Source organism: Dipteris shenzhenensis, chromosome 1 (genome assembly GCF_047967505.1).
Source record: "Dipteris shenzhenensis isolate YYH24624 ecotype China chromosome 1, Dip_SZ_1.0, whole genome shotgun sequence".
NCBI lineage: Eukaryota > Viridiplantae > Streptophyta > Polypodiopsida > Gleicheniales > Dipteridaceae > Dipteris > Dipteris shenzhenensis.
Window position 1 is genome coordinate 73,280,387 of NC_141596.1, and position 25,210 is coordinate 73,305,596.

At 48.9% G+C, this 25,210-nt stretch overlaps 1 protein-coding gene across 1 annotated transcript in view; it reads right to left on the minus strand.

Annotated features, from left to right (window-relative positions):
- Positions 1-25,210, minus strand: part of LOC147906348 (uncharacterized) — a 604,593-nt gene that overhangs the window by 567,672 nt on the left and 11,711 nt on the right. The window contains exon 2 of the mRNA XM_087391025.1: positions 17,051-17,134. Within this exon, the coding sequence (XP_087247151.1) occupies positions 17,051-17,134 (84 nt within the window). The remainder of the gene's footprint in view (positions 1-17,050; positions 17,135-25,210) is intronic.

Sequence of the window (25,210 nt, forward strand, 5' to 3'; positions counted from 1 at the left end):
CGGACTTTGAAATTTTCACTCAGGTGCTACTGTTTTGTGAGAGTCAGTATAGAATACTTCAAGAAAAATGTGATCTTTTCTTTAAACGGATATATTTTAATAATGGAAAAGAACCTATTATGCTTTCATGTCTTCATTTTCCCCAAGAAGACATCAAAATACATTGCAAACAATATGCAGTCCATAAAGCCACAAAGACATTTTTAAAACTTGGTCGGAATCCCAGAGGACCTTGTTTGGATCACTGCAACCCTTACCAATTCCACCAGCACAACTTGAATACCAAACTCAATGATAAAATGGTAAATGCAATTTGGAGAAATAAAATAGCCAATTGATCTGGGATCTAAGCTTGCAAATAATTAGCCATTTGCAGTCTTGTTTTGGTTTCAAAAGTCCACATGAGAGGATAACTATAAATAGCCTAAAATCTCATTCAAAAAAATAGTTCATATATGTAAAAGGAGATGAGCTTGGTTTCCTTGGCAAGGGGCCGCTTCCCACACTTAGCTTGCACAAGGCATTGGTGTTTCCCAGCTGAGAATAGGCAACTCAACCTTAGGCTCGCATTTATTTTATTTTAGTATATGAAATAGGCTTCTATTAAGTATGAGAAAGGAAGAAAGAAATTTTATTAGAGTCTTCGGAAGACCGATGGGTCTATGAGACTGAAAGAAAACTTGATACAAATCACAGTAAGGATGGAGCTACTGAAACGAGCATCATCACCCATGCTGAATCCTACGTTTGATCATACATAATCAAATCAAATACATCTGGATGTAACAATGAAAAGAAAAGGACTGGAGCGGAGCGGAATCCTCCGTATGTCATGTCGCCCTAGCTAGTGCATAGCCGGTGATGGGACGCTGGTGCCCGTCAAGGGGTGCTGTACGTCTCGGTCTCTTGGATGAAGCTCGATGCAAGACCAGAGCCACCGTGACTCCCGTGGGATGTATCCCGGGTCTAAACAATGACGGGATGTCCCCCAGAGTGATCTATGTGTCCCCTCGATGTCTCGTGTATCATGCTGCGATCGTCGGGTCGAGGTCTCTGTCACGTCTGCGGCTAGAGACTGGACGATCAATGTCACTCGATGGGAAGAACTCTGTGATCCTGCTCTGAGAGGTGTCTGATGATGTGGCCGAGCGCCTGAGTAAGTACTATCTATGTCGGACCCCCTTGTGAATGAAGGCTGCAAGGCATCTCTGATCTAGGTAGGCGAGGAATCTGGAAAGGAGCCCAGAGCTGTCTTTGAAGGGGCAGTGGTAGCGACCTCGGATCTCGTAGTACACTGGGCACCTGAAAATAAAATGCTCCTCCGACTCGATCTCTCGACAATCGCACAATATGCATAAGCGATGCTCCCTAGGAATCCCCTCTGCTCTGCCACTCTCTATGCGGAGGCGGTGTGATGATACCCGAAACTGTCCAATGGAGATCCGTAGTGAGTGAGGCATATGAAGCTCAGTGTACCCCGGTGGTGTGATGAATCCCTCCTCTGAAATACAAAGACAGTAATCTCTGTAGAAACTCAGCTTCACTGGAAGCTCCCTCGGTTCCAACCAGGTCCTAAAGGTGTGTAGCTGCAGGAGATTCTCACGAATGACCTGGTTTGTGTGTGGCCCGGTCGGGATGGTGGGTGGGAGTACCGGAGGGGCATCTAAACTGTACTGAAAAGAAGGTATCCTATCGATGTGGAACCCTAGTCTCACAAACCATCTGTGAGTCCGTGCATACCAGCATCGCTCGTCTCCCTTTGCTGCCAACCTCATGGAGGAATCAAGAGCCAACCATGGCAACCTCTGTCTCCCTGATGTGCAGTCCCCATATGATCTAACTCGGTGTAGATATATAATGGTCTGAAAGGCTGCATCTAGCTGGAGTGGAGAGGCACCAAACTCGGCCTGAATGATGTGATGTGGTACAGACGGTTTCCCTCGATCATCCGTGAGAGCATGAGGATCTGCAGGCACTCCACCCGTGTCCACTCTATCTCTGACATGTTAGGCCCCCAACAAGGGCTGCCATACATACTGGCTAGTCGGACCAAGGAATCGAAGAGAAGTGGGAGTGGAAGCATTGTCTCTCTAGCCTAGCTAGTGAGGTGTATCCCCTGCTCAGTCTGGCCTGCATCGTTGGTCTCATCGTGAAGATCGGGCCGGGAGAAGATGACCCCCAAGTAAGTGTATGAGGATACGATCTCAACTGGTGACCCACTGAAAGTAAAAGTAAACTGCTTCCGTTGCATGTTTGCTCGAGAGGTGTTAAAGATCATGACCTTGGTCTTGCCAAGGTTGACCTCCAAATCATGGGATAAACAAAAAGCCTGCAGTGCATCCGCCACGTCATCTACATAAAGAAGAATCATGATGATGATCCCGGCAAGCGAGTAACCGGTCCCTCCGAACGCCCCCATGAAAGTCTCAAGCTCATCGATGTAGAGGCCAAACAAGGTCGGTGATAAGGGACAACCCTGTTTGACTCCTATGGTACTCAAGATCTCATCTGTCCAACCTGCGCCTGTCCGAACTCGGCCTGAGACTCTCTCATACAGTGCCATGACTGCCCAAATGATCTCCTGATCAAATCCCAGTGTCTGTAGGCGTGTGATGAGACGAGCTCGAGGTACTATGAGAGAAACAGCCGAGAGAAAAAACTCAAGGCAAAAATACATCATCCAAAGTATGAACAACAAGTGGTAAAATAGAGTCCAAACAAATGAAAAACTAGACAAGATGAAATGTCATGCCTGTGATGGTCTCTAAAAAAGATAGCCTCTCCACCTCTGAGAAAAATCATCCTCTTGGTTGAAGCAGAACTAGAAGAACCCCACATCCTCGACTGAATAGCAAAATGAAAGTACTCCCATGTAGAACAAAGAGCTTGTAGGCTTGATACTTTATTGATTTGACTAGACAAGTACAGATCTTATATAAAGCACACACACACACATATGAACACCGATGCATATGGGATAACTCCCAATGTGACATGTGGCATCCATAGGACACACTAGACTAGAACTCACACTAGAACACACCAAACATACTCATCTTGACTCCATTTCCTAACACCCCCCGTTAGGAAATGGAGTCAAGATGAGTCAGTTTGATGTGTTCTAGTGAGTTCTAGTCTAGTGTGTCCTATGGATGCCACGTGTCACATTGGCGTTCATATGTCTGTGTGTGCTCTATATAAGAGTTTGTACTTATCTAGTGTCAAATCAATCAAGTATCAAGCCTACAAGCTCTTTGGTCTACATGTGAGTACTTTCATTTTGCTCATTGCTCTTGCTTTTTTTTTTTTTTTCCAAAGAAAGGAACCTTCTATTAATGCTTGAAAGATTTCATACAAGACAGCAGCCTTGAAGGTGCTGAGTATGGAAAAAAACAAAAAAGGCTGACAGAAAAACCGGCCTGTTCCTAAGAAACCCCAGCTCACTGCCTAGGGAATCTCTGGAATTGGGGCTAATATCCAAGTGGGGGGACTATACAGCCAGCGAATCCCTCGTAGAGTGAAGATGTAGAAAACACCTGCAGGCCAAGCCTTGCAGAAACAAGCACGCCTCTCCATAGTTTCCCTGGAGCCTGGAGTCCCGCACTCCCAGGTGGACCGTAGAGTGTATATGATATCTTGCCATATGGTAACTAGGGTAGCCGCGCGTGGAACACGGTGCTCACCCATCACAAGACTGCAGCGAGCCAGCAAATGTTCCAAGCCGATGCTGGCTACTACCTCCCAAAGACTATCTTCCTTAGGAGAAGGAGGAGCTAGACTATCAGGGAGGACTGCCTCGTGGAGTGCGATCCTCTAGATGCTCTGACCCTGTATCCGGTAGGTTGGGGAGATCTCATCAATCTAAAACACATGTCCTCCCTCTGTCAACCAAGCAACCATCCCCCAGGTGTAGTCTCTATGAAGACTCTACATATGGAGCGCTCCCATCCAGATCCTCGCTGCCCTACGACAGCTCAACAAGCAATGCGAAATAGTCTCCAGGATACCATCGGAGCAACAATGGCACTGCCCGTTCACTCGTATCTGCTCCAACCACGGTCCGATGGGCAAGCCTCTGTGGGCGGCCAGCCAGAAGAAGTAAGAGATCTTCCTCGGCCGCAAGCTGGACCACAACCATGTCCAAAACCTGGAGCGCACATCTCGGGGCACTCTCTGGGTCACCCAATGTCTCTCCCTCGAAGGGGTCCACCTTGACGAGTCCATTTGAATCCTCCTCCCAATCCGTGTGGTGTAGGAAAAGAAGGGCACCTCATCCACCTACTCAGCTAGGCCGCCTTGGAGGGCCATAACCACTCTCTCGGATCCCACTGGACCTCCCTCAGCAGGAGTCTACCCTCCCACAGCCAAAGGCACCATCTAGAGGTGTCCTGCTTTGAAATACTGGGAGGGTCAATGTGCCACTCCTTCCCCAAACGTCCCACCACTCTGATCATCTGCCAGTGTATCCCATCAAGACTCCCATCCATCTCAGGGTCACTCTTAGTGAGTGGCTGAAGTAGGCCTCCAGGTCCTACACAGAAGAAGCCGAGGTGCGTGTTGCCGCACTACATCAACATCCGCAAGGAGACACCAATACGGGAAAACTGCCCCAACCATTTGCTGTCTCTCCAAACGTGAAGTCCTTCCCACCAGGACTCCGAAATGGCTAAGTCAATCTCGCCCATCCGCTACCCTGCCCCTCGCAGATGCGCTAGGGCATCAAGCCTCGCCTCTGTCTCCATAGGTAGTCTACTCCAACAGCCAAAGGACCCTACTAGACCACTGTCCCACTGTGCCCAACCAATGTGAGTCCGCTGTCCGAGCATACGGCCCTCCTGATCTCTGATCTCTGGGTGCCACATAAGGGACTGGCACTCAAACTCCTCTCTGCATCTGGGCGGAGCACGGATGAGACCCCTTGCAATTTTCTGCCATACCCTTGAAGACTCCTCATTAGGGGGGAGCCCTTCCCCGTAAGGGGGGCCTCTGAGAAGATCCATCGATGTGAGGGCTGCCAATGTCCCCCAATGCATGGGGTATTCCTCAGAAGCCCTCGCTATAAGAGGAGCTTCCAAGGCTCTGCACTAGGGGTGAGGCCACAAACCACCAACTTGCCCAAAAGGGCCCTACTCTGCATCTCCAGATCAATGACACCCAAGCCTCCCAATGCCTGCCAAGCTACTCGGGCCGTAGTGTTCCTCGTGCTTGCTCTTGCTATTTCATTTCCATTTCATTATGTCTCTCTTTGAGTATCATTATCTCTCTCCCTAGCCTATACCCTCTCTCTCTTTCCCTCTCCACCATGCACCTTCATGTGGTATCAGAGCCTCCTTTCCTACCTTTCCCTTCTCCATGCTCAACCTAGAGGATGAGGGAACCCTACAAATGGAAGCCATCCTCTCCTCCATGATTGAGCTCCCTTCCACTCCTTTATCCTCATCTTGTTCTCTTTTCAACCTTAGCCTCTCCATGAGCTGCTCTTCTTCAACAAATTCAAGCTTGGACCTGCTACCATTGGTGAAGCTTCTGGTCTTGGAGCTCTTCATCGTGAAAACTTCACTCTAGACCCCTTTTTCAACAAGTTTGTGGCCTCCATCTCTATTGCTACTGGAAGATCCAGTGCTGAAATATGAGAAAAACACTCAAAACTGTGTTTCTTAACCTAAAAGTTAGATTTTGAAATTTCATGTTGGATACTCAGTATTTTGTGGGACTTTCATGATCAAAGGGCTCTTAAATGTTTCTAGGACACATTCCTGCAACAAATTTTGAAAAGCCCTAAATGTTTTAAAGCCCTAATTTTTGACAAAAACCTTAATTTCTAGAATTTAGGGCTTTTCTGACTTTTGCATTCCTTTGGCATAATTGAAGCCTTTGACATGTAAATTTTTTGGGTATTTCCCAAAATTGATGTAATTTCATTACTATTTGGTACATTCAGTTGGGCATTTTGCCTCCTTTGGGCATAATTGCTCAAATTTGAGGCTCTACTAGCCAAGGCATGAGTTGGGTGGACTTCGGTGTCATCAATAGCCTCTGTGCATATAGATCTCCAAATGTGTCAAGGTAACAAGGCCTGATGCTACTCCAAATACAATAAAACCTGGTATGAATCTTTGTACCATCATGATTTAGAGGTCGATCGATTATTGTTCGATCAATTTTGGTCCTCTTTTGACCATGGATTCTCAACATGCCGACGGAAAACTAAAGTCGTGACCCACAATGTCACAGTGCATGCCGGATAGGGTTTTTCAAAATAAGTGAACGTGCAAAACTATTTTACGAACAAAAATTGGTACAAAGCTTGGGACCTCAATGAGGTAGATTCATACCGAGTCTTGTCCCATTACGAGTCACGGAGCCATGTATTTAGCATTACCCTATCCAAATTCAGTGATGCAAGGTCGTGGTAGAAAAAGGAAATGGACCCTAAAACAAGGTTCCTAGGTTTCAAAATTTCATGTTGTCATCTTTTAAACTCTGCCAAGAACTGGAACAAAGAGAAGCATTAAAATTTTGAGGAAATTAAAAATTGAGAAAGTTCATGTTTGTATAGTTTTCCAACGCTCATTTTGATGCAAATAGCAACGATATTATCAATGGTAATTAGTATCGACATCATGGTGTCTAAAAACCATATCCTGAGTCACATTGCTTTCCATTCCTATTTCTCAAGATTTCTCTCAACCTGCGTGCAAACTCTCAACCCATGAAGATGCCAAATTTGTAGAGATATATACAATGGTATGGTACTTGATTTGGTTGAACATTTCAGTTGGAGTTCACTTGTGTTCACATCTTTTCTCGTGTTCACAATCCATCTCCATTCTTATTCCTACATGTGGTATCAGAGCTAGGTGTTCCAGCCCTGTTGCTTCCTCCCTGCATTCCCGCGTGCTCCTGTCACACTTCTGTCGTGGAGAACAAGCTCCTCTTGCTAGCAAAGTGCATTACACAGGTGTCTTGCAATTGGCATTGCACAGGTGTCTTGCATTTGAGGGTTATTTCAGCTCAGGTGTTGTGCATTTTGAGGCCCAGTGTTGGCTGAAGGTGTATGCACTTTGGATGCCTATTGAGCAAGATATTGCTATCCCATTGTGAGCGAGTGTTTGGCTGAGATTCAGACTGTTTTTGGAGCAGAAGTACATTGCATTTGAGCCCGTGTTTGGCATTGCATTTTGAGCCAATGCTTGGTTGTGATTGAGGACTAATTTTGGGGCAGAAATATAGTGCTTGATTGCATTTTGTATCCTGGAAGTGATTGAGGTTTGAGCAGAATTTTTGGGGCAGATTTTCTGCTATTTCAGAGCAGCCACTGTCAGGGAATGCCATTGCAGTGATTGCATAGCAGTCAACATATATAGTTGACTGCTATATGGATCGTCCAATGAAGTGGGGGAGGAAAAGGCTGCGTCTCCTTTGGCATTACAAAGTCCCTCTTCAACAACAGCTTTTCCTATGGCGAGTTCTCCTTGGCATTTTTCCATCTGGACAGTTACTCGCACACAGACATATTGCTTCAGCTGTTTGTCACCGATGCTCGCACTCTACTGAATCAGTGCTCCATATCTTTTGGTCCTGTCCAAACACTTCTGCTCTCATTGCTCTCATCAGACAGAGGCTTCGACAACGATTTCCTACTGTCACTTTTGGCAGATTTTTCTGGTTGTTTGGATTTCATCCCCAGAGACAGGGTTTTGATTTATTTTTTGTATGGGTGCGATATTGGACCCTATGGACTTTATGGCTGGATAGAAATCACAGAGTCTTTGGTGATCCACTATTTTCATCCTTTCTTTTTTTCAAACGATCTCTGCAACAATCATTCTACGATTGTTTTCAGACTCGTTTGATAGATCAGGATGTGTATACAGCTTATACTGAGATCTTTTGTTGAGTAGTAGCTACTTCGTTTTGAAGCAGCTATGAATGTAATTATTTCATCGAAATAAAAGATTTCTTCTCACAAAAAAAAAAAAAGGATTGCATAGCAGTCAATGGTCTTTCAATTGTCCATTTGCTGTCTTTTCTTTGCAGGAACATTTGTCTTTATTATTGAGTTTGCAATCATCTCTCTCAATGAGCATTTTGGTACCATGACTGAGGTCGATAAGTTGGATGGACCCAACTATGCTTTGTGGTCGTTTACACTCAAGAATATCTTGGTTGGAAAGGGCTTATGGTACATTGTGCTTGGTGATGTGACTAGACCTGCTAAATCTAGCACTAGCACATTTTTCTTTACTGGTGCTACCACTCAGGCTTCTACTGCCACTGCCCAAGTGACCGCTAAGGAAAGATCAGAAGAGGTTTGATCGCAGGCACGCCCAAGCTTTGTCTTTGATTGCTTTGTCTGTGAAGACACACATTAAGTCCACTATCAAGTCTTGCAAGACTTCAAAGGCAGCTTGGGATAGATTGAAAAGTATGTGGAATATCAAGAATGAAGCAAGAGGCATTGCCTTGCACAATAAGCTCAATGACTTGTACATGCAGGAAGGTCAGACTATTTCAGCGCATATTGCAAAGATTACTGACATTCGGGATGAGCTTGCAGCTATTCATGAGGATCTAGAAGACAAGAAATTGGTCTCTATCACCCTCAAATAGTTTGGCTACCTCATATGATACGTTTGTTACTTCCTTGACCATTATGATCAGGGCTGCTCCACTCACTTTTGTGGAGTTGGTTGGCTTTGTTTTTACAGGAAGAACGAGAAATTCCAATTCAGCCCGTTCCTCTAGTCAGAGTGAGCAAACACTTGCCACTCATTGAAAGGGTAAATTTCAGGAAAAGACCGGCCATGCTTATCAGCCCAAAAAGGAGGGGAATGCAAACATAAATGTAAGGAATGCAGAAAAATGTGCAAAGGTGAAGAAGGGAAAATTCAACTATTGCAAGAAACCTGGTCATTACATTGCAGAGTGCCAAAAACGGATTGCCAATGAGAAAAAGGGGCAAGGAACAAGCAGTAATTATGTTGCACCATCTGAGAGTGAAAATGCTCCACCATCCCATGCAAATTTTGCAGAAGAGGGAAGAGATTTTGTATTTACTTCAGTTCAGGACAGTTTTGGTGCCAGGGGGGATTCAGTTGCATATGATGCCTCTCATTTGAAGAAATCAAACCTGTTTTTGGCAAACAAGTTACTTGTGCCAATGATGCATCCCAGGACATCACAGGAGTGGGAGTTCCATCCATTGCCCATGATCAGCACATGCTCATGGAATTTCAGGATGATCAATGCAAGATCAAGGATCCACGAAAAGGGTATGAAATTGTGGCTACAGGCACTTATGAGGCAAGCCAAGGGCTCTATAAGCTTGATGATGCTCAGCCCTATATTCAACATGCTATGGCATGCCAGGTTTGGTCATGCACATCACAAAGCTTTGCTATATATGTTCAATCATAATATGGTTGAGGGTTTGCCTAAATTACAGCAACCAGCCCATGATGTGTGTGAAGGATGTGCGGAAAGTTGCATGGCCTACCATTCCAAAAGGATGGTCCAGGTTCAGTAAGAGCACAAAGGGTGTTGCAGATTGTTCATAGTGATGTTTGTGGACCAATGAATGTCATAACCCATAGAGAGTATCAATATTTTATCACATTCATTGATGATTACTCCAGGTTCACTTGGCTCTTTCTCATGAAAAGCAAATCTAAAGTGTTCAACTGGTTCAAGGAGTTCAAAGCTATGGCTTAGAACCAAACCAATTCTAGAATTGGAACACTTAACGAGGTTCCATCAAGCCCTCATGATCTCATCTTAACAGTCTAAGCAAAAGAAGGAGCTGCTCGCGCCCGGACCTGGCTGCTCCCGCTGCCCGCCATCGCCATCACCGCTCTACCTCCCCTCCACCTCCTCATCGCTCTACCTCCCCTCCGCCATCGCCACTCTACCTCCCCCTCCGCCTCCTCGTCGCCTCACCCCCGCCTCCATCTCGGCTGCCGCTCTGCCTCGCCTCCCCTTTGCCTAGGCCGCCGCCCGGCCCCGCTGCCTCTTTGCCCTCCTCCCAACGCCTCCCCTTCTGCAAGCACCTCCCCCTGCCTGCACCTCCCCTTCCACCCTCCGCTCCACCTCCCGCTCGCCTCCTCCTTCCCTCCCCCTCCTCTCCTCACCGCCCTCCCACCCCTTCACTCCTTCATCCCCGCCTCCCCCCCCCCCCCCCTTTTTTTTTCACCCCCCTCCCTCCTTCTCTCCGCCACCCCCGGGCTTCCTTCCCCCTCCACCTCCCTTCTGCCCTCTTCCTGACCCCCCCCCCCCCCCCTTCACTTCTCCCTTTCTTCCGCCCTATTAGCCTCCGCCCTCCCACATTGTCCTTTCTCTTCACCCCACCCCCCGTTTTTTCCTCCTTTCTTCACCAGCAGCAGAAGCATTCGTGTTTGTTAGAAGGAAGAGGATCATGGTGGTGACCTTTGGCCTGGCCAAAGGGGCTCTGTGGCAGCACCCTCGAATCCCACAGCCATCAAGGTTCTTCTTTCCCCATCTGACAAGCAACAGGTACAGCAGGCAGTTCAGTCCCTCCAGGACTAGGCGCTTGTGGGCAGAATTGTGAGCCTCACGCCTACACAGAGACAGGTGCGAGAGTGGATCCAGGCGAGTTTGGCATTAGAGGGAAACCACATCCAAGAGGTCACCATCTATGGAAGAGGCGTTTTTCTCATCCAGCTGAGCTCCCCCGACACTGCCTTGAAACTTGTGGAGTAGGGCCCCATCCTCCTTGGCCCGCATCTTGTTTACCTCTTTCCTTGGTATCATGGGTTCACAGTGGAGGACATGGATACGACACACCATGTTCCATGTTTTCTGGTTACAGTCCGCTTCCTAGGGCTCCCCAAGGAGTATTGAGCCATCCTCCCTTCCATTGGTCGAGCATTTGACATAGTAGTCGAGTCCCCGCCAGAGTTGGCCGCCTCAATTCTAGCAGATGATGGAGTCCCCAGGATCATACTGGTGGTTGAGAGCCCAAAGTCCCTCCCATAGTTGATCCTTCTCGAGACCCTTGAGGGGGGCACACTTTGCCAGAGGGTGGAGATTTCCGGGTTACCAAGCCGGTGTCTTCGATGTAGATAGATAGGTCATCTCGCCAGAGATTGCCCCCGTGGCCTCCCCCGTGCACCTCCACCCCCTCCCTTGCAGAGTAGATAGAGTCAACAGGCCCAAGTCCAGTGTCCTCTCAGGTGTCCTCTCAGGCAGGAGCAGCAGGAGTTTTAGACCCCATGGGTTACCCCCTCAGAAGGGCACTAGACCCAAGTTAAAAAGCAAAAGAAGCCAAGCAAGCAGGCCGGCAAGCGCGGCAGAGGCCAATCGCAGAGAGAGGGACAGGGTTGACCGAGAGGCCTTGAAGGAGGAACAACAGGAGCCACCTCCCCCAGCGGCAGGGGCCACCGCCCAGCCAGACAATCCTCCAGCTTCGGAGGTTCAGCCTCCGCATCCACCCTTGCAGCAGCAGCGAGCCCCAAGAGCTTCAGATGTGGTGATGGCAGAAGCCACAAACGCTAGCCCAACGGCGGCCGTGGAGGAGCCGATCCAGAGCCCCGACGAGCCTGATCAACAGGGGGAGCTTGAGGTCGTCCTTATCCGTCCTCCTCCCCCCCAGACCCCTGCCCCTCTTCCTTTCTACCTCCCCCTCCCCCTCCAGGGTTCCCCCCCCTTAGCCCCCCCTTCTATGGTCACTCTCACCACCCGCTCCCCTCTCTCTGCCCCCCGCGTCTCTACCCCTCCCTCTCCCGCCGCCCCCCTCTCCACCTCAGTAGCAAGTTCTTCCGCTTCGACACCCCTGCCAGCAGGCAAGGGAACGATGACGCCCCCTTCTGCTTCCTCATTGCAGCAACAGGTCCGTTCAGGGATGGATCCTGAGGGACGAGGCTCGTCCTCCCGATGAGTAGCTCCCAACCTCCAGCCTGGGCGTCCCTTACCGCGGGACTTCTAGAGGTTAGGACCTTGGAACTATCTAGAGATTACAGACTCATATCCTCTACCACTGGAGGTAACGCTCATGGTCCTTCAGCCCTGGAAGGGGAGTTTGATCAATGCAATAGGATCTCAGACACACCCCGTTTGGAGATTTCAATTTGCCTCCACAAGGTTGGAGAAGTGGTCCCCGGAGGTGTTCGATGCTATTTTGGGGAATCCGATTATACTCATGATGGACAAGTGGATGGCGCCATAGGGACTAGACCTTTGGTACGCCCATGGCGCGGAGGTGAACCTTCAACTAAGCTTCACGCGCGAGGAGCCGGTGTGTGGTTTGGCGACAAGAGTTATCAAATTGCCGCTAGAGGCAAAGGTGGAGCTGGCATACTTTTGGCTCCTCCAAAAGTGTGCGGAGCTATTCAGTATGGAAGCCTCCTTCATGATGAAGTGGGCATGAAAGATTGGTATTGAGCCAGTATCCACCCTAGTACGGTGCCACACAGACACCGACTACTTGCCCTCCAAACCCTCGGCAAAGTCACACAAGGCAATCTTTCTGGGACAAGCACCCACTCATAGGAGAGCCTTGTATCCCACTCCCCCCTCCTCATGAGCTGGACCATAGTAAGTTGGAACGTACACGGGCTCCATGACCATGTTCGTAGCCAGCCGCAGTACCTGATACTCCGGCAGGAGTTACAGGGGCAGTGGTAGGGCGGGCAGTGGACATTCTTATGATTCAGGAGCGCATGTTTTCAGCTACAGACATCAAACGACATCATCACCTTCTCCTAGGGACAGGTCTAGAGGAGTGGTCCCCCACAGTAGGACGGAGCAGACGGGTCTCCATCTCAGTCTCACAGACTTTGGCTCCAGAGGTCTATGATCAAGGCGAGCTCATTCCAGGACGGGCAGTTTGGATGGGAGTTCGGACCGGAGAGTCTAGGATTGAGATCCTGAACGTGTATGTCCCAGCGTGTAGAAAGCATCGCCCAGCCTTTTGGAGGAGGCTATCAGAGTGTCTTTTGGATGTAGACTCCTGGATTGTTGGAGGTGACTTCAACAACCTGGAGTTTAGGGAAGACAAGTTGGGCGGCGCCTCATTCTCTGAGATGCCAACAACAGAGGGTAGCACCTGGGAGCAGTTCATTTTCATGATCAGTGGCAGAGACCCGTGGAGGGAGCCAGATTTCAGCAGAACACCTGGCAGCCTTCTCTTCTCCTTTGGACAGAGGAGACACGATGCATTGCTAAAGAGACTAGACCGTTTCTATGTTGGGAACTAGACACTACACAGAGGCGGATCTACCGAGATTCTGGCACGTACCCCGATGTATGACCACTCTCCAGTGGTACTTCACTTGGATCAGCCCCGCCGAGGTCTCCCCTAGAAGGAGGTCCGTATTCCAAAGGACCTCCTGCAGGACGAGGAGATCCAGTAGGTCATGGCAAGGATTTGGGAGTAGTCAGATATGACACCGTGCGAAGGCTGGGCTGCGTGGGTGGCCGATGCGATTCAGAGGAGCAGTGAGGAGCTACAAGCTCACGCCCTTAGGCGGAGGAGGACCCTTCAGGAGCATGAGCAGGCTTTGAGGAGAGACCTCACCTCCATCGAGAGGCTCAGGAAGCATGACCCAGATTCTCAGTGGCTTAGTGACAGATTCAAGAGCGCTCGTCTCGAGCAGCAGGACACGGAGTTGCGGCAGCGGGCTGAGTTCTCCTATCACTCCTCTCGGACCCGATGGGTGCAGTAGGGGGACAGAGGAAGGGAGCGAGTGGGCAGCCCTGGCGGACCGAGCGAGAGAGAGGAAAGGCCTCGCTCGTGTGTCCTCCGATAAGTATCTGACTAGAGCTCCCTGCATATAGCGCTAAAACTCCTCTAACCCATCTGTATGAGAAACCCAATCTTCTCATAGTGCCCTCCAGGAAGGACCACTGCACCCTGTCGTAGGCCTTCTCAAAGTCCAAGAGAAGGACGGCCAGTGGCTGTGACTCCTCCCTAGACCAATCCACTGCCTCCCAGAACGTGAAGATGTTGTCCAAGATGCTGCGCTCCTAGACAAACCCAGTCTGTGTGTCGTGGATGACGTCGGTAAGATGGGTCCGTAACCGCAAACTCAAGACCTTGGTGAGGATCTTGTATGCGGTATCAAGCAGAGTGATTGGCCTCCATTGTCGGATGTCTGACCTATCTCTCCTTTCGGGATCAAACAAATCCACCCCCTGCTCTAAGGACTGAGGGAGAAAGCCTGTGTCAAAAATCTCCTAGCAAGCTAAACGGAAAGGGGTGGAGATAATCTCCTTGTGGCGGATGCTTCGGGCTACTATTTGAGATCACAGGTGGCGGGTCTCATGGGGTTGAGGCTCCCAATCAGACAGGAGGAGGAGCTACTTAACTCGGAGTTTGCAGATGACACGGCCTTGTATGTTGAGGGCACCACAGCGAGTCTGGAGAGAGTCAGGAGCGCCCTGGCTATTTACTATGAGGCCTCGGGGGCACGGATCAACTGGAAAAAATCTATAGGTTTCTTCACAGGCTTTGAGGAGACACAGGAGATCTGTGAGTGGGGGAGTGACTTTGGCTTCAGATGGATACCACCGGGCTAGACAGCGAGATACCTCAGATGCCAGGTGGGTATTGACATTACGGCAGAGCAGCAGATTGCCCTGGTCCTTGAGAGTGTTCGGCGCAAGCTTCTCTATCAGAACTCTCCTTAGCAAGTCGCGCCTTAGTGGCAAACCAAGTCCTTCTTGCCACGGCCTGGTATATCGCCTCCTGTTGATGCTTTCACAAAGGTTGCATTGGGCAGCTCCAACGGTTGGTATGGAACTTCCTTTGGGCAGGTTCAGACGGCACGAGGAACACTAGGGCCCAAGTAGCTTGATAGACAGTGATCATGTCGCAGGCACTGGGAGGCTTGGGTGTCATTGATCCAGAGATGCAAAGTAGGGCCCTTCTGGGCAAGTTGGTGGTTCGTCACCTCACCCCAGGTGCAAAGCCTTGCAAGCTCCTCTTACAGTGAGGGCTTCTAAGGAACACCCCACGCATTGGGGGACAGTGGCAGCCTTCACATAGATGGATCTTCTCAGAGGCCCCCCTTACGGGGAAGGGCTCCCCCTTGATGAGGAGCCTTCACAAGGTCTGGCAGGGGGTCTCATCCGTGATCCGCCCAGATGCAGAGGAGTTTGAGTGCCAGCCCCTTATGTGGCACCCAGAGATCAGAGATCAGGAGGGACATATGCTTGGACAGCGGACTCACATTGGTTGGGCACAGTGGGCTAGTGGTCCAGTAGGATCCTTTGGCCGTTGGAGCAGATTACCTATGGAGACAGAGGCAAGGCTTGATGCCCTTGCGCATTTGCGAGGGGTAGGGCAGCAGATGGGCGAGATTGACTTAGCCATTCCTGAGTCCTGGTGGTAAGGACTTCACGTTTGGAGAGACACCAGATGGTTGGGGCAATATACCCGTACTGGTGTTCCCTTGAGGATGTTGATGCAGCGAGGCAGCATGCACCCCGACTTCTTCCGTGTAGGACCTGGAGGCCTACTTCACCCACTCGCTGAGAGAGACCCCGAGATGGATGGGAGTCTTGATGGGATTCACGGGCAGATGATCAGAGTGGTGGGACGTTTGGGAAAGGAGTGGCACATTGACCCTCCCAGTATCTCAAAGCAGGAAGCCTCTAGATGGCGCCTTTGGTTGTGAGAGGGTAGACCCCTGAGGGAGGTCCAGTGGGATCCAGGAGAGTGGTTCTGGCCCTCCAGGGGCAGCCTAGCTGAGCCAGTGGATGAGGTGCCCTTCTTTTCCTACACCACATGGATGGGCAGGAGGCTCCAGATGGACTTGTCGCCCTCGAGGGAGAGGCATTGGGTGACCCAAAGAGTGCCCCGTGATGTTCGCTCCAAGTTTTGGACGCGGTTGTGGTCCAACTTGCGGCCGAGGAAGATTTCATACTTCTTCTGGCTGGCCGCCCACGGAGGCTTGGACCATGGTTGGAGCAGATGCGAGTGGAGGGGCAATGCCATTGTTGCTCCAATGGTGCCCTAGAGACTATCCCGCACTGCCTGTGGAGCTGTCGTAGGGCAGCAAGGATCTGGATGGGAGCCCTCAAGATCATGACACGTATGCGGAGCCTTCATAGAGACTACACCTGGGGGATGGTGGCTTGGTTGACACAGGGAGGACATGCGTTTCAGATTGATGAGATCTCCCCAACCTACACATAAGTGAGTGGGACTGACGGGGCCTCCAAGCTGTAATGAAAATGCAGTAACCTGTCCATGTGGGTTATAAGGCCTGCAAACCGATTCCTCTAGTCTCCCTCTACCACTAGTGCTGTAGATAGCGACAGGCCAATCAAGGTAGCCTGCTCCATCCTGATGTCATGGAGCTGAAGTCCCTAACTCTATGATGGTACGCGACCACCGGAAAGACTGCATCAAGAAATTTGCTCTCCTGTTGCTTTTCTAATTTATATAAAGAATTTTTCTACATCTTTCGGTTTGCTTTGTTAAGCATTTTGCTATATCTTTCGTTCTGTACCCGACCTAGGCTTGCTCTAGGTAGACAGTGAACAAGAACCTAAAAGCAGGCTGCAAAACAGCCAGTCTCTTCTTCTTGTCAGCGCCCTCACAGATTAGCTGACCTTGTTTTGATTTTGAAAGCATAATATAGAACGTTCTCTTCTGAAGAGAATTGCAAATATGCTGATCCCTCCCGTAATCTTTGCAATTACAACAGCAGATCGAAATCTCCACGCTAAATGCTTTGATCATTTCAACTGCTAAAGCATCCGCACCTTTCTTGGAAAATATGCAGCATTTGTAAGAAAGGATCTACTTTTAACATTTTGCTTCAGGTAAAAGCATCTACTTGAAGCTATGGCTCAACTACAATGTTGAATATACGTCTTTATCAAGGATACTCCATCAACATTCATCATCATTGCTAAAAAGGAGCTACAGAAAAGATATTTACTGCAAATGGAGAAAATAAACCTTTCTTGATTATGATAATGATATATATATACTCTTGATGTATTTCCAATGTAAATTATTCCCATAATTATAATAGGATCTCACATTAACATAAAAAAGAAAGAAAATAATGGCAGCTATTACATGATAGATTAACATTCTTCGTCTGTCTCGCATTTGGTGGGTTGCTTCCAAGTCTCTCCTATTGTATTTCCTGTGTAACTTTTCCTGAAATACAGGAAGGAGTATTATTCTCAGCTTGGGAAAAAGGATACCTCATGAGCAAAGAATACATGCCCCTATTCCCTCTTTTCATGCAGAGCAGTAATTTTTATAAAATGCCTTAGCATATTTCCATATACACATGCTCCTATGCATTTCATTGTTCACAATGACACTCTTACGTAAAAGATTATCGATGTAATCAGAACTTGTACCTTTACTTATTTTCTTCTTCCACAGCATTTACATTATATGGCGCCACATTAGCTATGTTAAGAGTTTATTTCATCTTGATATCCCATTTTTATTTCCATGGAAACTCCATTTTTAACAGTATGGATGCACCCCCTGAGTCGATCCCGCAAGATGAGATAACCGTATCATATGGTTAGATCTCCTCCAGCTCCACACGTCTTGGACTTGGGGGGGGGGGATCAGAAGCTCCCCACCAAGACCAAGTTTTACTGTGATCATTTCTTGAGCGTCTCAGAGGAGGGGTTCATCATCAGACCCCAGTATCTCGAGGACAGAGGAGTCTCGCATGCACTGAGGATCGCTATTGGGCAGATGTGGGTTTCATCCTGTCAGCTGAGGATTGAGACAGGAAGAGCAGCACGTTTACCCAGAGAGCAGCGGATCTGCATGCTATGCACACTGCGAGTGATTGAGACAGAGGAGCACTTTCTCTCCGTCTGCCTAGGCCATTATGAGATCCGAGGGCGATACCACTATCTCTACCAGGATGGGAGTGGCTTCGGTCCACTATCATGATTGATCCACTTCCATGACCAGCTCTATGTTGGGCTTTGTCTGCTTGAGATGCGCCGACACAGGGAGACACAATAGAACAGAGAGAGCTACCTCTTACTATCACAAAATAATTCCAGTCTTGTCTCTTCTTATTGCACTAATTCCCCCGTCAACACCCACCATTGTTTCCCAACACTCATCCCCTGAGAGCATCACTGTATGCCAGATCCCACATATACCTACCAAGCCATTGTTCCAATATACATACTACATACCACCAGTGACTATTTCGTGCATCAACTGTAGATTGGAGGTCATGGATTGATCCAGCAGTGAAAAGCTTGGAGAGGCTCAGAAATTATTTCATTAGTTTCAAATATCTCAACTACTTGCTCTGGAGTTCATGTATTGTTGATCCAGAGCGAAAATGTTGTAGAGGCTGCATAAATTGTTTCATTAATTTCAAATATCCCAACTACGGGCTCTGAGGAAGGTTACATGCTGGACACCACTATACTTGGTAGCCTTCTCCTAGCTGGTGTTCGAAGAAAAGTACTTAGTCTCCAAAAGAATTTTGAAGATCCTGTAAACAAGCCTATAAACGCCCAAACCCCAATCATAGGACACCTCACCTAACCTGTATAGTGCTATTCCAACCCGACTAAAAGTGATGAAATATCAGCAAATCATCCATCACCAGTGCTGCAACATTTTGACAGATTTGTGCTGCATGCTCGTCCATCTAGTCAATCCCTTACACTGCACTCACCAACAAATTATTTGCATCTTCGGACCAATAGATACTAAGGTTGTGTCTATAGGAAATGCATCAACAACACATCATCCTTTCCTTTGAAATCCACTTAGACCCTAGCACAGCAATGACAAGGCTGAGATGAATAATATGATGTTGTCATGCCTAACACTGATATGCACCCAAGGCCAAATGAACAGAGCATACACAATCAGGCACAACACTAGATACAAGAGCGAAGAGAAGCAAGATGACTCTCAATTGCTCCAAGTCACGAATGTCTTGCAAGTAAATCCCATAGTAACAGGGAAGACTCATATCTAGAATAAATATGGAACATACGCAGTAGGAATGAATTTCACACTCTTTATAGGTCGTCTCCCTGCCCATTTGCACCCCTTGCCTCCTCCCTCAGCTTCCCTCCCTCCTTCCCTCTTCTCCTTCTCATTCCTCTCTCCGGTCCAGCTCCCCCGCACCTGGCCTCTGCTGGTTCAAGGCTCGATAAGCCTCTCAAAGCAGCCACAACTGATCACAACTCCCTGGAATGGGCTTGTGATGCAGCCTTCATCCCGCATGGAGGTTTCCTATCCCCGCGCCCTCTCCAAGCAGTGCGCATCTATGGAGTGCGCACTCTACAGCTAGACCTGGCTTTATAGTTTCTTGGTTTGGTGCAGTTTCTTGGCTGGCCCCTTTTCAAAACTGGTAGCCACAGTTTTGGAAGCTACAGCTTTCCCCAGGTGACGCACATTCGGCCTCTTTCAGCTTTGAGCTGAGCTCCAAAGTCTAGTTCGTGGCTGTGCCTTTGGCAGCCTTTATCCCCCTCTTGGTATGACACAGCTCGATTTTCTCCCAAAAGATAGAAGGATTTCTTAGTGTGGGTGGTTTTTTGGCTTCAAGTCCAATCCAGGAAGAGCTAGCCTTTGTTTGGTGGATCATGCAAGCTCCAACTCAATGTTTTGGCCCTCTCGACCCTCTTTTTTGCTGTCCCTTCTTTGGGGAACAGCCTCAGCCACCTAGAGCTGCTCGAGGCCTAGCATGGCTTTCTTTTCTTAGCTCAAGATTAAGGATAGGAAGGCTTTTGCCTCCTTATCGATAGTTGTGAGCCTTTTCTCCTTTCTTTTCCCTCCTTTTCCACCCTCCCTTCCTCTTCTTGGTGCAGCGCTTTGCTTTGTTTTTGGAAGAAGGAATCTTGTGGCGACTCTTTGTCCAGCAAGAGGGTTCTTAAATGGTAGCACCTTCAACTCTCCAAGCCGTTAAGGTCCTCCTTTCTCCAGAAGACAAGCAAGATGTGAAGAAAGTAGTTTAGTCTCTCCAGAATAGAGCAGTGGTGGGTGATAGTGGGTCTCACTCTCATGAGGAGCCAGGCGCACGACTGGATTCAGGCAAGCTTAGCATTAGAGGGTGACCCAGGAGGTTTCCATCTATGGGAGAGGCATCTTCCTCCTCTAGTTGAGCTCCCCCGACACCACCTTCGCCCTTGTGGAGTAGAGCCCCCTCCTCCTAGGCCCACACCTTGTACATTTCATCCCCTAGTACCATGGGTTTACGGTCAACGACACGGATTCAACTCATCATATCCCTCACTTCCTAGGGCTCCCAAAGGAATATTGGCCTATCCTACCTTGCATCAAGAGAGCTTTTGGCACAATGCTTGAGGTGCCACCTCAAACAACAATGTCAGTCGTATGACAGCGTGCCCCACCTCAGGTTGATAGTTGAGTGCCCAAAGACCCTACTTGAGGAGATCCTCCTCGGGACTCTCAACATTGGAGAGTTAGAGCAGCGCATCGAAATCTCTGGTCTACCAAGTCGACGCTTGCTGTACAAGTAGATGGGACATTTGGCTCGTGATTGTTGGAGGGATTTGGGTAGGGCTCCCACTCAGCCTCGTCAAGAGCAAAGGGAAGCTCGCTTAGAGAGAGCACAGCACGAGTCCGAACAGCAGATGGAGTCCTAGACACCCTAGGTAGAGCTTTCTGGGGGGCCTAGACCAAGGTGGAGCCTAGCAAGAAGGCTTTTGAAGAACCACACATGCGGCATGCCAAGCTCTGCAAGCGAGTGAGGGCATAGCACGGGGCAGCTTCCAGTGGTTGTAGGATGCACACAACAGGCCACCCTCAGGCTCCGAAAGATGAAACTTTTTTTTTTGTTCAAACAAACTCTGTACGTGCACAGCAGTGGGACTCTGGAGGTCCCATCGCTTCGTGTTGCTCCAATGGCCTGCCCTCCTCCCCCTTCCCTTCCCAACCCCCCCTCCTTCTTCTCCCCTCCTCCACCTCCTACCCCTACTATAGTCACTCTCGATACACGTCCTTCCCTCACCCCTCTCAGCTCCCCTCTTCTCCTCGTCCATTTACAATAGTTCCAGCCGCTTCCTCCTCCTCCCATCCTCCCCCTGCCTTCTCTCCGCTCCCCTCCTCTGCTCATACCTTTGCAGTAGTTTCGGATGCTTCCTCCTCATCATCATCCCTCTTCCTCTCCTTTGCAAGACTCCACCTCCTCAAAGAATACCGAGTCAAGCCACTTGTTCTCCTAGCTTCCAAGTCTGAGGCCTCACTCTAGCAACCTTTTCGAGGGAGTTTTGGAAGCTTGGACCATGAAAATACCTAGAGATTCCGGACACATATCCTCTTGCTCTAGAGATGACGGTGTTGATCATGCAGCCCCAAAAAGGGCGTTCCATCGGTGTGGTTGGTTCCCACACTCGCTCTACTTGGGGCTTTCACTTCGGCTCCACGGAAGAGGAGGAGGACCCCGTCTTTGTTTGATTGCATGATGGACAAATGTACCGCATGATGGAGACGTGGATGGGGCCCCAAGGGATAGATTTATGTGGGACCCCAAGGGATAGATTTGTGGCTTACTCATGGTGATTCACCTACCTTCTAGCATGTCTTTCCACACATAGGCCGGGCACATGCATTGGCCGTGCGAGTGATTCATTTGGGGCCAGCGGATCAGCTCACGGAAGCTACTTACTGGACACTCCAGCAATGTGCAGACAAGTTTGGGGCAGACGTGTTTTTCATAATACAATGGGCCTTATAAGGTAGGCGTAGTGCATGTCGTGCCCTTGGTATGCCGCCGCACAGATACTAACTAATCTCCCTCCAAGCCTCCCTCAAAATCACAAAAATGCAAGATTGTGATGCAGGCTCCCACTCATAGGCAAGCATTATTTTCTCTCTCCTCCTCCCCAGAGTTGGAAAGTGCACGGACTTAACAACCGTGCGCGGGCACTAGCCGTAGCATCTGATACTTTGCTAGGAGTTGCAGAGGGCTGCAATAGGATGGCCAATGGATTTTCTTCTTATCCAAGAGCATATGTTCTCAGCATCAAACGTCAACAGACAGGGAGGGAGGGAGAGAGAGAGAGAGAGGGAGGGAGGGAGATTCAAAATTTGAAATTCAAATTTCAAAAAGTGGCCCCCTACCCTCATTGGTGGGGGGAGAGGTGGGCTCAAACGTGGGCTTAGCCCACTAGGGTGGGCTGGTTAGGCCTCTTTGGGACCCTCCAAGCCCCTTGCATTAGCCCACTAAGCATTCCCTAATCCATTCCTTATGAGGCCCTTTTGAGACCCCAATTCTCCCCTAATGCTAGCGATCTCACATACATTGGTATCATATCACAAACAGACACCGTGCCACAACTTTTGTTTTCTTGTTCGAAGTCTTCAGATCTACTATTACAGTAACATTTTGCAAGTCTATTTCTTATTTTCTTCGAGCCGCGGGACTGCTAGGACTGTTGGGATATCAGTCATAGATGGATTGTTCATTGTTTGGTATCAATCCGAGATGTTCCATTATAAAAGGAAACAACGATGATCCTTTGCCCCATCTCCTCCAAGGGAGTGGAATGTATATGATCAGAGTGAGCTAATCACAGGGAGGGCAGTATGGATGGGGTTACGATTGCGCAATTCTGGAGGCGGTTGGCGGAGAGTCTCTTGGACGTGGACTCTCGGGTTGTTGGAGGAGACTTTAACCACCTAGAGTTCGGGAAGGACAAGCAAGGTGGAGCCTCTTTCTCGAAGATGCCAGTGGCTAAGAGAGCACGTGGGAGTAGTTTATCTTCACGATTATCTAAAGAAAAAGCGCACACTGCCAAGGAGTCTGGAGAACTCTGCCTCCTACCACGGATCTCGGCCACAGTCGTCGTGATGGACTTCTAAAGAGGCTGGATAGGTTCTATGTTGGTGAGAAGGCGATCTACAGAGGGCGATCCACCATGATGTCTCGATTGTTCTACACCTTGAGTAACCCCCTCGAGAACTCCCCTAGGAAGGGATCCACATCCAAATGCCTTATTGCAAAAGGAGAAGATACAACACGTGGTCATTAGAGATTTGGCACCAGCTTGAGACCCCACCAAAGCAGATGCGATTCAAAGGAGCGGCAAGGAGCTTGAGAGAGCATGAAAGAGCATTGAGACGCAACCTAGATTCCACTGAGAATCTCAAGGAGCATAATTCAGGCTCCTAGTGGCTTGCGGATCGGCACGAATGCATGTAGCACAACTCCAAGACATAGAGATCCATTCTTGCAGAGTTGTCTTATCACTCTTTGAGGGTACAAAATCACCACAGTTTTTTTCACACCATTGGGCCTCGATCAACGGGGACACAATTGTTGCAAATATTGAGAGATGTGAGCAGACAGATGCACTCTGACCCTCAATTCTACATATTACCACAAACTTCTATCGGAGCTTGTTACAATCCAAGGAGGAGTCTCCTCAAGTACTTGCAGCTTGGAAGGTTGTTTGGACCCATATCCTGATAGTGGTCTCTTTGAGCATGAGGAGAAGATTGAGGAGCCTTTCATCGATAAGGAGCTTTTGAAGTCCATCAAGGCCCTTCCTCCATAGAGGATGGATTAACACTCTCCTCCTTTAGGTGCTTCTAGGAGCATATTCACCTTTTAGGAGATTTTTCACTCTTCTGCAGTCTCTGAGTCGCAGTTGGATTTGTTTGATTCCAAAAGGGGGGGGGGGGCGATAGGGCTGATCTTTGCCAGTGGAGACCAATTATGCTGTTGGACACAAGATCTCAGCGACGGTCTTGATTTTGTGGTTACGACCCCATCTAGTGGGTATTATTCATGATACGCAGACAGGTTTTGTTCAGAAGCGCAGCATCCTAGACAGCATCTTCACCTTTTGTGAGACACTAGATAGGGTTCGATAGAAGTCCCTGCCTCTTGCTATCCTTCTCTTGGATTTCGAGAAGGCATACGACAAGGTGGAGTGGTTTTTTTTGGAAGGCACTATGCAAAGATTAGGCTTCTCAAACAGATGGATCAGAGGGGACTCAACCCCTTATGTAGGGAGTTCTAGCCAGATGCTTATTGGTGGTCACATGGGCAAGGCCTTTTCTCTTTCTTGATCTATTCAACACGGTTGTCCCCTTGCCCCCTTTCTTTTCTACTTTGTAGTGGAGGTGTCAGGTTATGTTTTGTGCTCTCAGACTCTAGGCCTCACTAAGATGAGGCTCCCGATTTGACAAGAGCTGCTGGATTTGGAGTTTGAGAAGGAACTGCCCTTTATGTAGAGGGTTTAGCAATGAACTTTAAGGCAGTCAGAGGGGATTTGGACGTATACTGCATGGCCTCCAATGCTAGGATCAACAAGACCAAGTCTGTCGTCTTCCTCGCCAGAGGAGGTTTATGAGTTTCATGATTAGGGGACAGCCCTTGGCTTTCAAGGGGGCCCACAATGCGATATCCTAGTTGGGGTGTAAACATTTCAGCAGAGCCGTAGATAGCGCCGATTTTTGAGTGTGTGTTGTGCAAGCTTCTCTACTGGAGCTCAGCCAAACTCTCCCTAGCAAGTAGGGCCTTGGTGGTGGCCAACCAAGTCCTCCTTGTCACAGCCTGGTACATAGCCTCCTACTTGGTGCTTTCATAAGGGATGCATGGGTCAGCTTAGGCACCTTCGTGTGCAGCTTTTTATGGGCAGGCTCCAATGGTACACGGAATACTAGAGCCAGTGTCACTTGGAAGACACAAGCACAAGGAGGGCTAGGACTCATTGATCCGGAGATACAGAGCATAGCCCTATTGGGCAAGTTAATGGTCCGAGGCCGCACACCAGCGCTGAACCCTAGAAGCTCATTCTTCAAAACACACCTCGCACAAGAGGACAGCGGCATCAATCTCACATGTTTTCATAGGCTTTCCTCATAGCAAAGGGCTCCCCCTTGATGAGGTGTCTCCATAGGATATGGCAACGCTTATCTCTGGGGGACTCATTCTGGCCCATTCTACTTGTCCTCAGGGGTTGGAGCGGCAACCACTCATCTGGCATCCGAAGGTTAGGGATCAGGAGGGTCACACGGGGACAGTGGACCCACATTAGCTAGTTGCAATGGGATAGTAGTCCAGTCAAGTCATTTGGGACCTGGAGATGTCTCTTTTTGGAGGCGGAGGCACAACTACAAGCACTCTCACATTTGAGGGGGCAGGCACACAGATGCTCAAGATTGATGCAACGATCCTTGTCTCATGGTGGGTGGGGATTACACAGCTCCCAAGCTCCATTGGTATGGACAATTCTTGAGGATAGGTGTGCATCTCAG